At 50.4% G+C, this 18,351-nt stretch overlaps 5 protein-coding genes across 5 annotated transcripts; 3 read left to right on the top strand and 2 right to left on the bottom strand.

Moving 5' to 3' along the window:
* Positions 1–639: 639 nt before the first annotated feature.
* On the bottom strand, positions 640–3,673 carry N7446_004357 (uncharacterized protein; the record flags this gene model as incomplete). Its single annotated transcript, XM_058513106.1, has 2 exons — positions 640–3,221; positions 3,274–3,673. 2 exons carry the CDS (start codon positions 3,671–3,673, stop codon positions 640–642), a joined length of 2,982 nt encoding a protein of 993 aa, XP_058374435.1.
* An 8,888-nt stretch (positions 3,674–12,561) lies between these two features.
* N7446_004356 (MBL fold metallo-hydrolase) lies at positions 12,562–13,900 on the bottom strand (the record flags this gene model as incomplete). Its single annotated transcript, XM_058513105.1, has 5 exons — positions 12,562–12,854; positions 12,907–13,272; positions 13,335–13,482; positions 13,535–13,778; positions 13,863–13,900. 5 exons carry the CDS (start codon positions 13,898–13,900, stop codon positions 12,562–12,564), a joined length of 1,089 nt encoding a protein of 362 aa, XP_058374434.1.
* A 188-nt stretch (positions 13,901–14,088) lies between these two features.
* Positions 14,089–14,664, top strand: N7446_004355 (uncharacterized protein; the record flags this gene model as incomplete). Its single annotated transcript, XM_058513104.1, has 1 exon — positions 14,089–14,664. The coding sequence occupies one exon, from the start codon at positions 14,089–14,091 to the stop codon at positions 14,662–14,664; it is 576 nt and encodes a 191-aa protein (XP_058374433.1).
* A 220-nt stretch (positions 14,665–14,884) lies between these two features.
* On the top strand, positions 14,885–17,052 carry N7446_004354 (ABC1 kinase family protein). Its single transcript, XM_058513103.1, has 2 exons — positions 14,885–15,691; positions 15,748–17,052. The coding sequence occupies exons 1-2, from the start codon at positions 14,949–14,951 to the stop codon at positions 16,943–16,945; spliced, it is 1,941 nt and encodes a 646-aa protein (XP_058374432.1). The 5' UTR covers positions 14,885–14,948; the 3' UTR covers positions 16,946–17,052.
* Positions 17,053–17,831: 779 nt separating this feature from the next.
* On the top strand, positions 17,832–18,145 carry N7446_004353 (uncharacterized protein; the record flags this gene model as incomplete). The annotated part of the gene is made up of 2 exons (XM_058513102.1): positions 17,832–17,851; positions 17,908–18,145. The coding sequence occupies 2 exons, from the start codon at positions 17,832–17,834 to the stop codon at positions 18,143–18,145; spliced, it is 258 nt and encodes an 85-aa protein (XP_058374431.1).
* Positions 18,146–18,351: the final 206 nt, after the last annotated feature.

The raw sequence follows: 18,351 nt of genomic DNA, 5'->3' as shown, positions 1-18,351 counted from the left end.
GCCAGTCAAGGTTGGAGCTTAGATTTGACCATAGTTCGGAACCAGGAATCCAGAAATTGAAGGCATTGGACCATCTCCGCATATTCACGAGTAGGCTAAAGACTCGTCAAAGCTTCTCTCGCCGCATGGTGGAAAATCATCCGGGGAAAAGCAGTGGGGGAGTTAGGGACGGAGAATTGGGCTTCCACCTCTTAGCGGCGAGGATATCAGGCAAGGAAATGGGTGAAGACAGGGGTATGAAGGCGAAGTGGAATCCATGAGGAATGCAGGCCAAGCATTGTTAAGTGGGAACATCGGAATGCTACGATTACAATGTTACAATTACAGAGGAACATTTGATTAGAATCCCTTAGATTGACTGAGTGCCACTATTAACGACATACATACACGTAGAGAAAGAAAACTTGACTCTATCAACTCGAAAGCAAACCGCAGCCAAGGGGTAAATGAAACACAAAAGTCTATGATACGGTAAAGGAGCAAAAAAGACGGGAAACAGCCTTTTTGATCCCACGGCATGCATGTCCAAGTAGGTGGCACAGCAAAGATTTGCGTGTAGTGGTAATCGCGGGAAAAGAAAATAAAGGAAAATTATGAACTCGGATCAGTAACGAGTTTGAAAGCTGGCGAGCGAGTAATTTACTCGTCCTCCTCGACATCGTCGGCGCGAGCACCGAGAGTGTAGCGGGAGTTGCCATCCTTGTCCTGCTCGTGCTCGATAGCGAGCTTGGAAAGGTGGGCGATCATGTTCTCGATCTGAGTGTCGGCCTTGGAGCGAGTCTTGCGGCCAAGGTTGTCCAGAGCGGGGACAATGGTCAGGAGGTAGTACACAACGGCGATGATGACGGTAACACCGATAGAGTAGGCCCAGATGACAACGACGGTGACAATGTCAACATCGTTGTTCACGGAGAAGGTAGGGCCAGCGGGGTCAGGGGGAGAGGTCTGCTCCCAGTCGGGGGCGAGCCAGCCGAAGACACAGAACAAGGTGGCGAGGACATCGACAATGAAGATAGCGATGACCAGCTGCCACGAGGGCCAAGTCTTACCACCACGGGTGACGAAGATCAGCCAGTTCTCGGTCAGAGCAATCTCAAGGAAGAGAATCTCCTGAGGAGAACCGAAGTTCTGGATGATACCACCGTTCTCGAGGAAGAGGGTACCACGGATGATCCAGGTGGCGGCAGCGAGCATGATTCCAAGAACGACGGAGATGACCCAGATTTTAGGCAACTGCCACTCGACGGGGCGGGCTTCGAAGTGAGCGTTATCGTAGGCGACGGCGATGGTGGCAAGATCAGCGAACAAGGCGATGAAGACAATCAGGGAAGAGTCGACGGTCTCATCGATGATGATCATGGAGGTAACCAGGTAGATCTCAAGGTGGAGACACAGAGCGATACGGTACTGAATGTAGGCCTTCATACGCTGGAAAATCTGACGAGCAAGCTTGATAGCATCGACGATGGTGGACAGACCGGGGGCGAGGAAGACAATATCGGCGGCAGCCTGGGCAGCCTCAGTGGAACCCTCGACAGCGATACCACAGTCAGCCTTCTTGAGAGAGGGAGCATCGTTGACACCGTCACCAGTCATGGCAGTCAAGTGACCACGCTGCTGGAGCATCTCGACAACCTGGTACTTGTGCTCGGGGAAGACTTCAGCGAAACCGTCAGCCTTCTCAACGAGGTCGTGCTGGGCGGAACCAGCGAGACCACCGTGGATCAAACGCTCGGAGTCGTAAACCTTGGTACCAAGAGCAAGCATCTTGCAAGTCTCCTTGGCGATAGCGATGGCGTCACCAGTCAACATCTTGACGGAGAGACCGAGAACCTGGGCTTCAGCGATGGTGTGGGCGGTATCCTCACGAGGGGGGTCGAACATGGGGTACATGCCCAGAAGCTGCCAGGGCTCACCCTCCTTCATGACGGCAACACCGAGAGAACGGAAACCACGACGAGCGAACTCGGCGGCCTTGGCGCGGTAGAGATCAGCCTCCTCCTTGGAGCACTCAGACATGTTGAGGATAGCCTTGGGAGCACCCTTGGCGCAAATGTAGCGGACACCGTCGCAGGTACAGACAGTGGTAATACGCTTGGAGACGGGGTCGAAAGGAGTGTACTTCTCGGTGATCCAGTTGCGGGACAGGATCTCACGAGCCTTGGGGTAACGACGGAGAGTAAGGACAGTAACCTTGTCAATGGGGTCGAGGTTCTTGATGTTGTGGGAAGAAGCAATGGCAGCGACGGCCATCATCCAGTTGACATCAACACCCTCGGAGACATAGGGCTCACGGATGGAGAGCTGGTTGGCAGTGAGAGTACCGGTCTTGTCAGAGCACAGAACGTCGACACCAGCGAGGGACTCGATGGCGGTGAGCTTCTGGACAATAGCCTTCTGCTCGGCGAGGTAGGCGGCACCGACAGCGAGGGTGGTGGTGGTAACAACGGGCAGACCGACGGGGACACCGATAATCAGGAGAATCAAAGTGTAGTGGAGCAAGTTGTTGTCGCTGTGCTCAGGGGTGGCGATCTTGAGGTGACGGAAGAAACCACCAATCCAAGCAGCGAGAATCCAGAACATGACGAGAACGAGCAGGGAGGTACCGATGTTGTCCATGACGGCCTTGAAGTGACCAGAGTCCTGGGCACCCTGAACAAGGGCAGCGGTACGACCGACGAAAGAGTGACGGGCAGTAGCAGTGACAATACCGTAGGCCTTGCCGCGCTTGCAACCGGTGGTGTAGTAACAGGTGTCGGCCATGTACTTGTCGACAGCGAGAGACTCACCAGTGATAGCGGACTGATCACAAGCAATGAGGGAGACACCCTGGTGAACGTCGACGTCATCCTCATCATCATCACCGTGCTTCTCCTTGAGGGTGTCGTCGGTGGCGTTGGCGAGGTACTCCTTGTAGGCCTCGAACATCTCGGGCTTGGAGTAGTCACAGATCAGACGAACATCGGCAGGGATAACGGTACCCTCCTCGACGATAACAATGTCACCAGCAACGAGCTCACGGGCGAGGATCTCCTCCTCCTGACCGTTACGGACAACGATAGCACGCATAGCAATATCACCCTTGAGAGAAGCCACGACGTCGGCAGCCTGCTTCTCCTGGTACCAACCGACGAGAGCGTTGAGCAAAAGAATACCACAGATAACACCGAGATCGATCCAGTCACGGAGACCGGCAGCGAGGAGGACAGCAAGTTCCATAACTAGAGAGGATATTAGCCATTGGATCTAAAGACGCGTCGAATCTCAACTCACCATAGAGAATGGGGCCACGGAAGTAACCAATGAACTGGATGAAGATGTTCGTCTTCTCAGTAACGAGCTCGTTCCAGCCGGTCTTCTTGCGGCGGGGCTCGATGTCGGAGGAGCTCAGACCGGTGCGTAGGTCAGTCTCAAGCCATTCATCGGGGGTAACAAAACCGTCGGAGACACCGTCGGTCTTGCCACCAAACAACTTCCACCAGGGCTTCTTCTTCTCCTCGCCAGTGCTCAGAGCAGCAGCGGAAGAAGTCGAACCACGACGGCCATCGCGGGCAGTCGAAATATACCGGTTCAAGGCAGAGTACTCGTCGAGGTTACCCTCCTCACCGGCTTCACGGTTGTGACGTTCGCCATTTTCGACGTCGACAGCATAGGAGATTCTCCGCTCCGCCATTGTTGCTGTTGCTTCGGCTCACGCCTGTAACAATATGAGCAAAAACACACCAACGGAAGACTGGTATGGCAGAGTCGGAATAAATCCTATAGAAAGGAGGAAAAAGAGAAAACGAGAGGGGTGGTTGGAAGGAGGGACAGTTTTATAATGAGATACGGGGGGCCACAGAGAGGGAACCGGAGTGGGTGGGTGGGTGGATAAAGAGAGAATTAAAAAAAGAAAGTGAAAAAGGGAAAAATTGAAAAAGACGGAAATTGATTGAAATAGGAAAAGAAGGTATTTGACTTGATCCCGTAGATACTTCGTTGCTGGGGGAGAAGCGTGTAGCTCTTATTTTTTTCTTATTTTTTATTTTTTATTTTTTCAATACCACTAGCCCCCTTGAACCAAGTAATCACCTTAACAGGGTTGCCTCTACCCAATCAAGGATCGTCAATTCGCATAGCATTCAGTGGATCCTCCCACTCTCGGCCTAGTCGAAATATTAAAAATTCAACTACGATACACGCTCAATACGTAGACACCACCGGCAGGCCAGTGCCGAGTTGGCCTCCACAGAAGTGCCCCGGTTCTTACACTATGCGCGATTTTTGTCTGGGGAGAGGATACCTAAGTAATTTCCCTTACTCTACGGAGTAGAACTAGAGAATTGGCGCAGATAGATAACTGTATGTCTCGAACTATTTTCCTATTTCCCGGAGAATTCACGTATAGAATAGTATACAAAATAGTTATCAGAATGCCCTTGCAGGAGAATGTTCCTTCATCAAGCTACATGGTCCGTGATAGACGTATGGTACCGTCTTACCCGGACGCGTACTGCCACGCTCTTACTGCCACCGCCTCGCCGAAGCTGCCTCCTACGACAGTCGATCTTTGCTTTGTCGGCCTCCCCCTGGCCTCATGGAGCCAGAGTCATTTAATTCGGCGCCCCTCACTGGCTACAGTCCTCCGCTAACATGTCCTAGTCTCTTCCGGGCCACATCGCTCGAATCACCGTGTGCAGAGACCCGACCGATGAAATCATCGCAACTAGATCGGCGACTCCATTCCCGACTCCCAACTGCTTCGAGTATCGTATCACACGCACATGGTTAGGATCCTCCACGGAATATGAAGTATGGAGTAGACGGCCGAGATAATGTATTCCAAATGGCTTGGCTGCAAAGCGCTGGGATGCGGAAATTATGATCTGAAATTACTGTACTTCCAATGGCGATGATTCTCCCCGAACCATGTGCCAGCGCATAAACCTCTCCCACCTGACATTGTGCAGGACTGTGTGCGTTCAAGGCAGAATCCCAGCGCGATCTCCGAGTGCGGGAATACTCAATAGAGCATCGCATATCAGAGATCCGCGAACTTCAAGCTTCCCGGTGCATACAGCTGTCGGCAGACTGGCATACCATTGGATGGAACGTTGGCGAAAGTACAGTCACAGTCCCATTCATTGGGGATGCACCCCGGCTTTCCGATTTTGCCTTGGCAGGTTATATTCCCCAGGCCAAACTCCAATCTCCATCTCCTGGGGATTAACCGTGCACGGCCGACACCAATACTCTACAGTACGTTCTAGACAAGTATTAACTTATAAACTTGCAGCAATTCCCTGTTTAACGGCTCTAGAGAGTCTGGTAGCCATTTGCACATTAATATATATTGCCGGTCTCGTATATATACACGATCCCAGGCGCGTTCCGCGGCAGGCGTGCCGCAGACTACAGTAGGAGCTAGCACAATTATGGGGGGTCGATAATGATACCTAATAAATATTACTCACCCCATAAGATACCACTCTTTCCCACGTCACTCTGGAGCCCCTGTCTCATCTCCATAATCTGCGAGAGGAATAGCTTAAGAAAACATAAGCCAAACTTGTTCGGGAAACCGACCCCGGCAAGACAAAGCCCACGCTCCTCCCGCCGCCCCGTGCGAGAAACGGAAAAAAAAGGCAAGAAAAAATAAAAAAAGGCCTCGAATTGAGTTATTCCGGGGGATTATCGCCGTTTAGCCTTTCACACAACCACGTCAGCCAAGCCAAATTCGCCTCTTGCAACAGTGCACAGTAGCAGACGGATAGTCGGATAATTGCGCCCTACAGTATTCGTATTCTCTCCCATTGTCTCGAGTTTTCAATGGCGCCGCACGACCCTTCAAAATCTTTAAACTGAGGTGCATAAGTGGAGAGCTTACCGACTCCATCGAAAATTCGACCATCGAAGCCTACAGAAATTTTGGAAATTCGTGTCCAGGTTCATCCCCACGCGCGACCCGTGGATCCTACAGGCGATTTGCGTAGGGGTGAATGGACGCACAGGTACTGGCAATTAAGGCGTCAATTTCTCACAGTACATTGGCAGGGGGTGCTACCGTATTCTCATCATATTAAACCCATGGGCGATCCAACATACATGGGACGGGGCAGGGTACCGGCGTTGCCGTAAACGTAAATCGGGGGCTGGGACTGGCCTTGTTTCATGATCTCCAAGAGCGACTGCACCACCTGCGTATATACTATCGCGCATCTAATAAGTGGTCGAACGAATGCTCACCCTCCCCTAGGCGCAATGTGCATGTAAATGTAATCTCGTGGCGAATCGCCGCCGGTCGGAACTGTGATGCGGGATATACTTCTACACATGTACTGCACACATGTTAACTGCAAACTACGCCGTCTACATGTGCACAGGCAAGCACCCAAAGCGATCTGACGTCCTCTCAGCCCTGGTCGATCACGCCGCTGATGTCGTTAGGGTCTGGGGAAATGTCGAAGGAAATCCTTTCGCACGGACACTAGTCGTCGCCTCTGAACAAAATGCCTCATGGAGACACGTATACCGGGTCCGAATTCACAATAGACGGTGAACAGAAAAATTCTGGTGGTTGCCACCAAATCCATGCCCCGATTAGGCAAGATTACCAGAGCTGCTGTGCGCAGAGTAAACTGGAGGCTAGGTGGACCTCAGTGCGTGTCCGTATTGTTTTAGGGTGATTCTGGGCGTCTTCTAGAAGGCCTGTTCCATGGGTACGACCCTTTTTTTCCTTGTCTTGCATATGCCCAGTACAGTACTTTGTGGCCGGGAAATCGGCATGCATGAAATGGCTCATTGTATATGGGAGATAAGAATAAACTGACGCGATAACGTCATGATCCTACCCTTGACCATACCAATACCAAATCCCATTACGAGAACGCCCTGAAAAGCTTTCATCTTTTTTTAGCCAATCATAGCCCGCATAATCTCCTGACTCAGCGTCTCGTTCCTGAATCTCCCGCTGCCTTTGTGACTTGCCGTGTTTTAAAATTGTCACCCTAGAGGTGATGATGTCGATATCTGCCCAAAACATATCCCGGGAAACCCACCGCAATTGAGAGTTACAATCCCAATCTGCCACATCGGTACCTCACACATCGGTTGCCATTACCATACATGTATCTCTGTATCGACCAAGTCTTGGCTTCACCGCGCAGCCGTGTACCTACAGTAGTGGGCAATTAGTGCGATGGGCCCTCCATTTGCCCAGCAATCACACGTCCCAATTGCGGAAGAGAGGAGCCCACACCCATCTGAATCAAACCCTCACCGGTGGGCCAGAGGAGCATCGTGAGGTGTCCCCACTAGACGATCGCCCGCCTGCCAAATCGTTGCTTGATTACGGTATCATTGGTACCGGACTGGTGTCCGACAAATTTTGCCGATTGAGATCGTGAGGCATTTTCTGCTTCGCTGTACATACTGTACAGCAACCTCATTTTACAACTAGACTAGCCTCTCACTTCTGACCTCTAGATATCCGCGGAGGCTTTCCTTCTCCGTGGCTAGCATATCCCGTGTCAATTGCACATACTGCATTCTCGTACTGTACACCAACTCCGTCCGCACAATATATCTCCAAAGTACCCGTACCAAATACATATCTTAACGTTACTAGTATAGACTATTCCCAACGCGCCGTTCGCCAAGCCCAGCTTTGTTCACCCCCAGGATTATTGCCCATGGAGAAAACAAAGGCGGGTGAAATAGGCGTACGGAGTACGAAGTACTGAGTTTTGCCCATGTAGAGGCCAAGGCGAAAGGCCTCACCCTCGGCCTATTCAGGAAAGATGCCATGCAGCTCCCGCTGCAGAACAAAAAGGCAAATACGGTCTGAAACGGGGCCCCGGTCCCGAGATGAACGTGGTTAGCTTAGGATGGAAAATGCCTCTCTCTACAATATGCCCGTAGCTACAGTTGAGCTTCCCTGTACGTATACGATAGTCCCTCTACATTCACTACTGTCCACATTCCAGGCGTGTTTTCGGTAAGAGGGGCGCGATGGCCATAGCTCATGGTACGGTATACATACCCACGCTTTCTTTTCCTGTCATTGTCTAGAATGTAGCTAATGTAGCTCTACATAAATGAGAACAATAATCGTCATCAGAGTCCAATGTCTGTGCTTTCGCCCTTTCACCGTTCCGGTACGAGTCATTCCGAGAATTGAGGATTCCCTCTGACCACATTATTGGAGGACCTGTCCGACTCAATCTGCCTCGGTCTTGGCCGTCTTTGCCCTGCTTTAATTGTTAGTACACTCGGCCAGTGTCGGTCGGAATCCCGTCTTAAACCCGTCCTTCTTCTCGGGCTACGCGGCACACGGGACTCGGCACGCCTGCGACGGTTTCACATATTAGAACCAGAATTGTGTCTTTTCAGGGTGCACTGTACATGTAGATAATCGCTAATTGGCGCCACATTGTGTGAAATATTTTTTTTCGTGCTTGGCCCTATTTCGCCGATGGCTTGGGAGGCCGGGTAAATTGTCCAATTCGTTTATTGGGGTTTTTATCCACACAAAGTTGTTTAATTTGTTCGCCTTATCAGCCCTATTCAGCTCGACACAATATCGATTATTGTGCTCATACTGTAGTTAGCTGACTTGTGCCGGTTACCCTGATATCTGCTTAATTGTCTCTTTCCTTTGCTGCATACCAACCCTGTGCCGATCGAACGTTCAACTTGAGAGGATTTTTAGGACACATCCCCGATGCGCACAGGTCGCTTTGCGAAGCGAAAACGAGTGTGACTTGGCCAGACCGATTCTAATCTCGGCTTTTGACGTGAGATTGGCCTGCTAATCTGGTGTCTCTTTAACGGTCGGTGTTTGACCTCTCGGAGATTCTAGGGAGTAACTACAGTATTTATGTGGAATTGAGTAGTCACAAGTGCTGTCTGTTCTGTTTACTCTCTATTCTCTACTAACCAATTCATCACCTAGAATCTACTGTGATAGCTAGAAATAGACATGGCTCATGTGCACATCAAAATACTGTACAGTATGACTTCACCAAGCTAAGCCTCTTCCAAATGACAACATACCTCACAAAAAAGGCAAAGAACAGCACGACAAACCCAAAACAATGACCCAAAAACACGTCGACGCGAAACCTCACCCCAAACAGCCCCAAACATTAAGTTACCATAAAAGGCCACATGTTGAGAACTCCCCCTTCGGGCCGTGATCGACAGGAGAAGCAAGCAAAACCCCACATCCCATTGCACAAAGACCCTCTCGTATCCGCGAATGTCGCAAGGGGATTTGTCTGCGCTTGTTGTTGTCTCCATATTTTGCACATCACTATTAAATGGGGTGATTGGCGCCAACTGCAAACCGGTCTTGGGGCGGTTCGTGCCTTTAACATCCCCCGGTGATACATGTAAACAGTACGGTGTACCCGGTGCAGGATCCAGGGGGCATCGTTTCTCTATTTGGTATATGGAGAATGACATAGGTAGCGCGCGACACACTATGTTGTCATTCTATGTTGTTTGCTTGGAGTTTGGTTTGGTTTGGTGCGCCCCCATTCTGTGACGCAAGAATGGAGCAATATACCGTCTGGGGATGTATGTGCGCGATGCGATATGCGCGCTATGTTTCCCTGAGTAGTTGCTACCGCCGTGCTGGACTATACCTATCTACTATACTCAGTTCCCCCTGCTTCGCGCTACAGTAGCGATGGAGCTATAGCACTAGTTTAGCCGAGGTGATTAAGATGAACGTTAAGCATAGGATACAGGTACAGTAGCCGCTTGACGTGATGGGTAAGTAACCCGACCAGTACGCCATGGCCGTCGACAGAGGTGCAATGCACACGCTCCGTATCGCGACGTGGCAGTAGAAATGCTGGTATTACATGTACTCTTGGCTGTGTCTATCGGTAACAGGGGCAGGCTGGTCTCATGGTCTTACAATCATACCTGATACATGCAGTGCTTTGCTCCAGAGATTTACAATGTATATGTAATTAGACGTCATACGGTGCTCCGTATTCAGACTCGGGCTGCGACAGTCCTGATACTGCCAATGTCACTGCCACTCGGGCAATGGTGATCGGCTATACCCCATACTGAATACCATCATGCGATAGTGACGACTTGATTGATACGCTGAATTGAAGCACTGTTTCTATTGTTGGATAATTCTGCCTGGCAGGCTACGAGATAATCATCAGACGATCTGTGTATTGAGAAGCACATCGACTGCATAGCCACCGGTGAAATGCGTCTGATCCTAGTGTCGATTGCCAATTATTGCCGGTGCCTGATACAAACCCTGGGGCTGGGTGCATACAGACTGGAATAGGGTTCGATTCTAGATTTACACATACCGTATACCGGGTTCATTGAGACATGATAGTATCACTCGCCCCATGTACATGCCTGCCAAGCAATGGCAGGGATGAATTCGTGGGGAGTTCGGTTCGGGGGACGCGGGTGGTGATCGGCCATGCTGCCTGGCGTGCAGAGACGGAGGGATCTATAGATAGCAATCGGGACTGTGAATGGACGGATGATGTATTCCCCCTGCCACACCGAGGGCGATGATTGCATGATCGACGATAAACTGGCAGGCCAAGATTCGAATCAATACATGTAAGAGGGGGCGGGCAATAATGCTCTAGTGTCAACAGTCTGCATTGAGATTTTGGGTTTCCTTGGCTAAGCAAATTGGATACACGGCATTGTCCAATTATGAGACTTATTTTGTGTCAAAAGGAAGGGGGAAGAGGATCGACTTCCCGATGTTACTGTACATGTCCTCATCGTGGGTCCCGAACTGTCAATAGTTTCTAGTTAGTTGGGGTTCGATGACATGCATGCTCCGATATGTTTTACCCCATCAAGAATCAAGAATTAGGGAATGAATACATCACATGGTCATAGGAGAAAGGGAGAGAAGATCCCCCCCGACCAGATCCCAAACTCAAGCGTGCAAATCAGATCATTCTCATCCCTGTCCTCTCCGGGCAAATCATTCTTGGCGCCCAGCGTCTCCCTAAAAACAAAACAGACACTATTCAAAGTCCTCTTGGCAATGTACAAGGTTAGACACTACTGTATTATATAGAATCAACACGGGGTAAAACAATGCCAATGCCAATGCCAATGCCAATTGCAACTACCCCTCCTATCGACTCCCTTGATCGGCCGATCTACTTCTCTCTCTCGTACCTGTCCACCGAGTTCCAAGCAACCCCGCCAAGACGCGCTGTGCATCCCTTCCTCCCGCATTATCGTCTTGGCGAGCATTGCCTAAACCCAACCCCCTTTTTTATTGCCATTCAGAGTTCAATACGGAGTACAGCCGGTGATATCAGGCTGCATTTCGATGTGGGATCTGATCTTCGTGGGGGTGGAGAGGAGAGGGAAGACTGGCGCAAGGGCTGGTTATTGTAATGTTCGCGTCTTGGCGGGGGCAGTGTGCATGCTTCCTCTCTCATGTACTTGGTACGTTGTACTCCGTCCTGTAGAGACGGGATCGGAGTTACATTCGGGACGTACGTGTTCGGATTGGAAGCGGCAGCGTGGTTGGACGTGGCTATCGGTCGCATGCTTGTGTCCGTGCTTACAGTGTCAGCGAGGGATTTATTTCCTCCGGCCAAGATGGCGGTATGTTGCTGGAGAGTCTTGGGTTTCTTGGTTGTTCGGTAGATATTGTACTTCCATGGGATCTTGGCTTTGTAGAACAGCGCGCTGTGGGTTGCAGGTTTCGTCCGGCTGAGCTCAGCGTGCTTGTTGGTGCTGGTTACACTGTATTTTGTTGGTATGAGGTTTGCAGTGTGGTTATCCTATAGTAGGACGTAGGCATAGGTTGGAAATGTGAGTTGATGTGCCTGTTCTAGTTTGTATCAAGGTTTGTAGACCTGGTCGACAGGTGTAGATATTTGCGATATAAAACTGTCACTTCTGCTTGAACTTATCTATAGCTGATATCAATATTTGTTGAGCTTTCTTCATATCATGGGTTGTTGCTATCTGGGACCGGTGATTGATATCAATATATGTTGTGTTGTCAGATATATATCGCAGGCTAATGATTTAGCAAACATATAAATTCTCAGGATATATATAAAGAGACCATTATTTCAACTCGTGTATCTCCTAGATATACCTGTATGCTTATAACCTGGATATATATGTACATCGAACGTGCTACTGACTCTAGAGTCACTCTTTACCAGGCCAGGAGCATCACTGAACCCCAGCTTGCTAAGACTGATGTCTACGCCTACTCTCAATCTCCAGTCATCGAACATCACCAGTATAATAATCATTACCATTGATCTAGACCCAGTCACCAGTAGCTATCCCGCATTCTCCCGATCTCGCAGAAAAGCAGCAAGGAGAGCTTGTGATGTCCAAGATAATCGGAATGCACAGAACAAGCTATGCTGAGGACCAATGACGAAATAGCCCCTTGATCAACCTTCATTAGAGGTGTTGCACCGAGCAACCCATGCCACGCTGTCTCGAATCAAGACCCTGCATCCTGCAACCACGTGGAGACACGATACTGCAAGGAACAGGTCAACAAACGTCGTATCAGATGTATCAAAATGACAGGAATCAGAATGCGATTCTCGACCCTACAGTGCACGGCACCATCGAGCCAGGCATGTGTTTCTCAATGGCGAACTTGGCTCGCCAGCCTGAACAGTGGCCTGGCATGAGGACAGCCGGATCGAGTTTTTTCAAGTCGGTTACTGTGCTCTCGATGTGATCTGGCTCGCTCATGGCGAGATGGAATCCACCAACTACGGCATGGAGAGGGACTGTTCCACCGGTGAGTTGCACGGCGTGTTTTGATGTGTTTACTACACCTGCGTGGCTGCACCCTGTGAACACGACCAGGCCTTTGCCTAGAGGGTTTTAGTACTTGATATTCAGGATCCGGGATAGATATCCACGCACCCTTCAGATTGCAGATGAGAGACCGTTCGTCGGTAATGCTTTCATCAGAGAACCAATCGTTCTCATCGGGATCATATCGTACTGCATTTCGCAGACCGGTCTCGTACGGCGTGACTCGCGGGATCTCCCCGGAGACGAGAAAGAAGTCATCTAGCACAGTGTGTGGCTCACTTCTCTTGTCAACGAAGGAACCTGCGGCTTCTAGTTCCTCGAAGGTCGGGTCTGCTTCGAGAGATATGATATGTTCCGGCAAAGCAATACCTCTGTATACCGGTCGATCTGGATGCAAGTCCACAACGAGTTCGTCGGAGCGGTTCTCTGCTTGTCTGGCTTTGTTTATCATGTGGATCGCTCGCAGAAGTCCCCCTGGTTGACAGTCAGATAAGTGAACATGCAACTATATGTGCTGTTTTATCATGGCCACAAACCGGAGTGGTCTCGATGCCAGTGAGATAGTTGGACTACTTCCACCGAAGAGAGATTTGGTCGGAGCCGTTTCACATTCCGTTCCCATGCATCCTCCTCAGGACCAGCATCGAAAAGAATAGTATGGCTCTTATCGCCTTTCGTGGCTGTCTATCAAATGCTTAGCGCGGGTCCATATTCACTTCAGAGTTAGATAGCTTACCACAAGGATTGACAGGCCATGGGCTGCGCAGCAAACATCTCCCAGTCTTAGTTCCTTGCATGCCTCTCCACGATCAGTCAATGTATGCCGGGAGCTCAGCGCGATAGTTCCCAGGTTTCCAGTGAGCTGCACCGTGTCTGGCGCCGGGGGTGAGAGCGGATCTAGCTCATTGTCAATGATGACAATGGCCTCGAGTGAGTCTACCTCTTCGAGGTTCACTGTGGGAATATCCTCGCTGTCATCACTGTCCATATGCGATCACATGGGTCAGCTTGGTCTCTGTTCGCTTTACCGCCGAGGTCTGAGTAACACGACATGGGGCGAATACCTGAAAGGATCATGGCGGACTGGGTTTAAGAAATCCATGATAAATATGGGAGCGGATAACTGCGACCAGAGTGCAAATACAAGTCCGTAGACAGCTGAAATAAGCAACTTATATATCTCCACTATTGCGGGGGATCACATCTCGGCCCCTAATGATCTTCGCTCCTATCGCAACTTTTTCCTCTTTTCTCTTTTCTCTTTTTGTCTTCACTCTTTGCTCTCGCACAATGCGCCTCTCCCTCGATCGCTTCCTCTTGCTCCTCGTCCTCCTCATCTCCCCCGTCTCCGCGATCGGCGCATCATGCTTCAAAGTCGTCTCCGCGCTTGTCGGCCGACCGACTCACCTCTTCAACAAGTTCCAGAGTGAAATCTGTGACCAAGGATGCAAACCGACAGTTCCGCACTGGGATCTCTGGACACGAAACAACACATTCGTCCCCGCCGTGCGCAGCCTCATGCAGCGCATGAATGTCCCCCACAAAGAAGATGCTCTGCTGAAGATGGGCGACGACGTGGCTGTCACTATCAAGCAGAACTGCAGTCCGATGCTACATGGAGGTCTACATATTTGCTCCGACCCGGAGATTCTGGCTGGCTTTGGCAACTGCTTCAAGCGCAATTTCCTCAAGGCTTCGATCAAGCATTTGCCTGTGCTAATCCCAATGGCCTCGGATGCCTCGTGCAAGGAGCAACTGAAGTTTTTGGAGAGTGATCAGCTGTGGGAAGAGACTATCCCGAACAATATGAGAGAATATGCTGCCGTTTGCGACCAGTTGGGGCCATTTGACCATGATGAGCTGTGATGGCGAATTGAAAATTGGATAATCTATAGACACCTATATGTATACATAATCCCACAATAATATCATCTGTCCCGTATTAAAAAGAAGAAGAAAGCATAGCAAACTACTCCGTAATAATCCCCGAATTGCCTAACTCCGACTCCGCGGCGTCACCGCGGATGACGACAGACCGAACTTCGACCTCCGGATCTTACTCCCTCTCTTGATATTCCCCGAAGGTCTCTTCCAGGCCCTGTTTAATAATACAACACTATGCAGTGATACAGAAACGACCTAATTTCTCTATGGCGCCCGCGACACTTCTCCGCACTTTGCGGCCTGCCCTGCGTCCCTCCATCTGGCGCCCCCAACCCCGACGATACGCCCACCCAGGCCAATTTCAACCCTTCGTACCACCCTCTCCAAGCTCCCTAGGCAAACCAACCGCAGCGAAGACCTACACACGAACCCGCAAATGGCTGCGCCGGATTGTCTACGTCTCACTGGCAACGGGCGTGATCTACGGCATTGACTCGCAGTTCTACGCATCGTCGCTGACCCGCACTGCCCGCACCTTCTCCCTCGGTCTCCTTGTTGCCCTCGACTACAAAATCAACTTTCGTCCGCACCCTCCACTCGCCAGTTCTATTGCTGCCGTGCACGCTCGAACCGCTGAGCGGTTATCAGACCTGCTGCGGCATAATGGCGGTCTCTACTTGAAGATGGGCCAGGCTATCGCTATGCAATCTGCGATTCTGCCGCCTGAGTTTCAGCAAATGTTCTCGCGCATGTTTGATGATGCGCCTCAGAATGATTGGAAGGATGTCGAGAAGGTCATTCGTGAGGACTTTGGTAAATCGCCCGAGGAGGTCTTTGGGGTCTCGTTTACGGGCGAGGCCGGCAAAGGTGTAATGGAGCGCAGAGCCCGAGCTAGTGCGAGTGTTGCTCAGGTCCATTGGGCTCGCTTGCAGGATGGCCGAGAAGTTGCAATCAAGATCCAGAAGCGGGAGATTGTGCAGCAAGTAGCCTGGGATCTCTGGGCTTTCAAGTAAGTTACCAAATCTTCAGTGGCGGGATGAGTATTTACTGACTCTGGATTTCTAGGGTTGTGGCATGGGTATACAGCAAATGGTTCGATATTCCTTTCTATACTCTGGTTCCCTATGTGAGCGAGAGGCTCTCGCTTGAAACGGACTTCGTCAATGAGGCAGACAACTCGGAAAACATGGCCAAGTTAGTTGCCGGTGAACCCCGCCTGCGCGATCGCGTGTACATCCCTCGGGTGTACCGTGAGCTGAGCTCAAGGCGTGTCATGACTGCCGAATGGGTGGAAGGCGTACGGCTCTGGGACAAAGATGCCATCACGCGCCCCTGGCGCGGTGGTTGGCGCGAAGGAAGTCCAGGCTGCCGCGGGACACCCTTGGACCGCAAGGGTACGCCCGAAGAGAAGGACCCGCGGGCTGCCAAGGTCAAACCTGAGCGCGATTACTGGAGGGGTTACAAGAACCGCGGCGGACTGGGATTGTCATTAAAAGATGTGATGACTACCATGGTAGACTTGTTCTCTGCCCAGATGTTCCTATGGGGATGGGTTCACTGTGATCCACACCCTGGCAACATCTTCATCCGCCGTAAGCCATCTGGAAAGCCGGAGCTCGTCCTGATCGACCACGGCCTGTACATCCACATGGACCCCGGATTCCGTCACCAATATGCCCGATTCTGGAAGGCCCTGTTGACCTTTGATAACCGTACGCTGGGCGAGGTTGCCAATAGCTGGGGCGTGAACAATGCAGACATCTTTGCATCAGCGACATTGATGCGCCCCTACCGCGGCGGAGACATGTCGACACAGCGCGGTATCTCCGGACTAAGCAAGTCCGAACGCGCCGAGCGACACTACGAGATGCAACAAGCAATGCGCAAGGCAGTCCGTGAAATCCTGGGCGATGAGACTAAGTGGCCAAAAGAGCTCATTTTCATCGGCCGCAACCTGCGCATCGTCCAAGCGAACAACCAATTTCTAGGCTCGCCCGTGAACCGCGTCAAAATCACAGGCATCTGGGCTTCGCGCGCACTCATCGAATCGCCAGATCTGCCGCTGGCTGAGAAGATCCGCAACATTGGCCGGCACCTCATATTCCGGATTGTGCTGTTGACTACTGATATTTTCTTCTACTTCACCAAGGTGCGCCAGTTTTTGCATCTGGGTGGTGGGATGGAGGATGATATTGAGGCTCAGATGCAAAATATGGCTTCGGATATGGGGATTGAGCTTAACCAGAACGTCTTCGAAGGGTAGATTAGACTGCCTTTGATCTTGCTTGTATAGACTAGTGAGTCGAGAGGTGGGTGGGTGTATGGACACCAGCCAACCTCTATCATAGAGAAATCTCCCACATTTCCCACATAGTAACACTCTCCCTATCATTCCATGAGACGGCATTGTATACCTATATTAGTTGAGTCGAGTGGTCGAATTACCCGCACTCTGGCCATCAGAGACCGAATGCTGCTACAAAACAGCATTTAGCTACATAGACCTGGGTGTCGTCCCAGGAAGCATTCCTAAAGGAAGGAGTCAAACAGACGTAGCGACAATAGCAGGCGGCCATATCCAAGAATTCCAATACCCACTCTCAGTACAAGGCCCAGCAATCAACCACAAGCGATGAATGCTAGTCGGCACATCAGGCCTTTGAGAAGCAGCCAGACAGATCCGCTCACAGATATGCATATTCTCTCGATATACTCTAGGGTCCTAATTTCAGCTTTTGCTCTGCCCTACCGTAACACAGCCTGATATTCTCTCCCTTGATTGGATAAATATAAGAAGAATCTCCTCTCCCTGTCATTGATTCTGTATCTCACAGCAGTTTCCCTCAACATTCTATTGGAGACATCAGAGGCAAGCCTTCTTGCATGGGCTTCTCTACTTTGCCATGTTTATCGACTGACCGCTATAGCTGAAAGCTTTGATAATCGATAGGAACCTCTGCTTCAATTGTTCTCTTTGACCCGTTACAAGGTACGTCCATAGGAGATCTATACTACAAAATTATGGAAGTATACATGGCCCCTCCGGCGAAGAGATAGATGATTAAGTAGCCTATAGAGACCCCTAAAAGTGCCCCTCCATGCAATCCATCTTCACCTCCCTTGTATACTTCCTGTGTTTCTTGACCACTATGGTTGAAGGCCTTACCCGGTACCAGACCAACCCACCCCCCGGGCGAAGCGACGTTACTCTGTCGTCCACGATAGACAATCCCTCAACGCTCTGGTTAGGGTCCACCCGGAAACAGTTCTCTACGCCGAGAATGGAGGGTACTACCTGAAGAACATGGATGACGAGGTCGTTGCCATCACTGCTGACGACCTATGCATGGAGCTGGACGTTGCTTTTGCCAGCGTTGATGCCGATGTTGTGACTCTGGATCTTTCGGGGGGCAAATGTTACGAGGAGAAATATTTGTCAAAAGAATCGAAAAAGTTGATGTAGTCTTTCGTGACCATACAAAATTTGTCGAAAAATGTCGATTAGAAATTGGAGATTAGCACTCCAAAAAATGAGGTGGTTTTATAAAAATCATATGACGCTAACGTTATAAAAAAACACACAACTCTACATAAAACCCTCGATATACATGATTTCTATCATTGAACTGTACAAAAAATGCCATGCCGAGAAAAGTAAACTCGATATAA

Source organism: Penicillium canescens (assembly GCF_028828765.1).
Source record: "Penicillium canescens strain IBT 15451 chromosome Unknown utg000003l_segment0_segment0, whole genome shotgun sequence".
In the NCBI taxonomy this organism is placed as follows: domain Eukaryota; kingdom Fungi; phylum Ascomycota; class Eurotiomycetes; order Eurotiales; family Aspergillaceae; genus Penicillium; species Penicillium canescens.
The sequence above is the reverse complement of the archived record's forward strand: the minus strand, read 5'-3'. Positions and strand labels throughout refer to the sequence as shown.

What these genes read in the sequence shown, in the direction of transcription:
- N7446_004354 (XM_058513103.1), top strand. Translation starts at nt 14,949, where the DNA reads ATGGCGCCCGCGACACTTCTCCGCACTTTGCGGCCTGCCCTGCGTCCC. An exon ending in TGGGATCTCTGGGCTTTCAA is followed by an intron (nt 15,692 to 15,747) that starts GTAAGTTACCAA and finishes CTGGATTTCTAG; the next exon opens with GGTTGTGGCATGGGTATACA.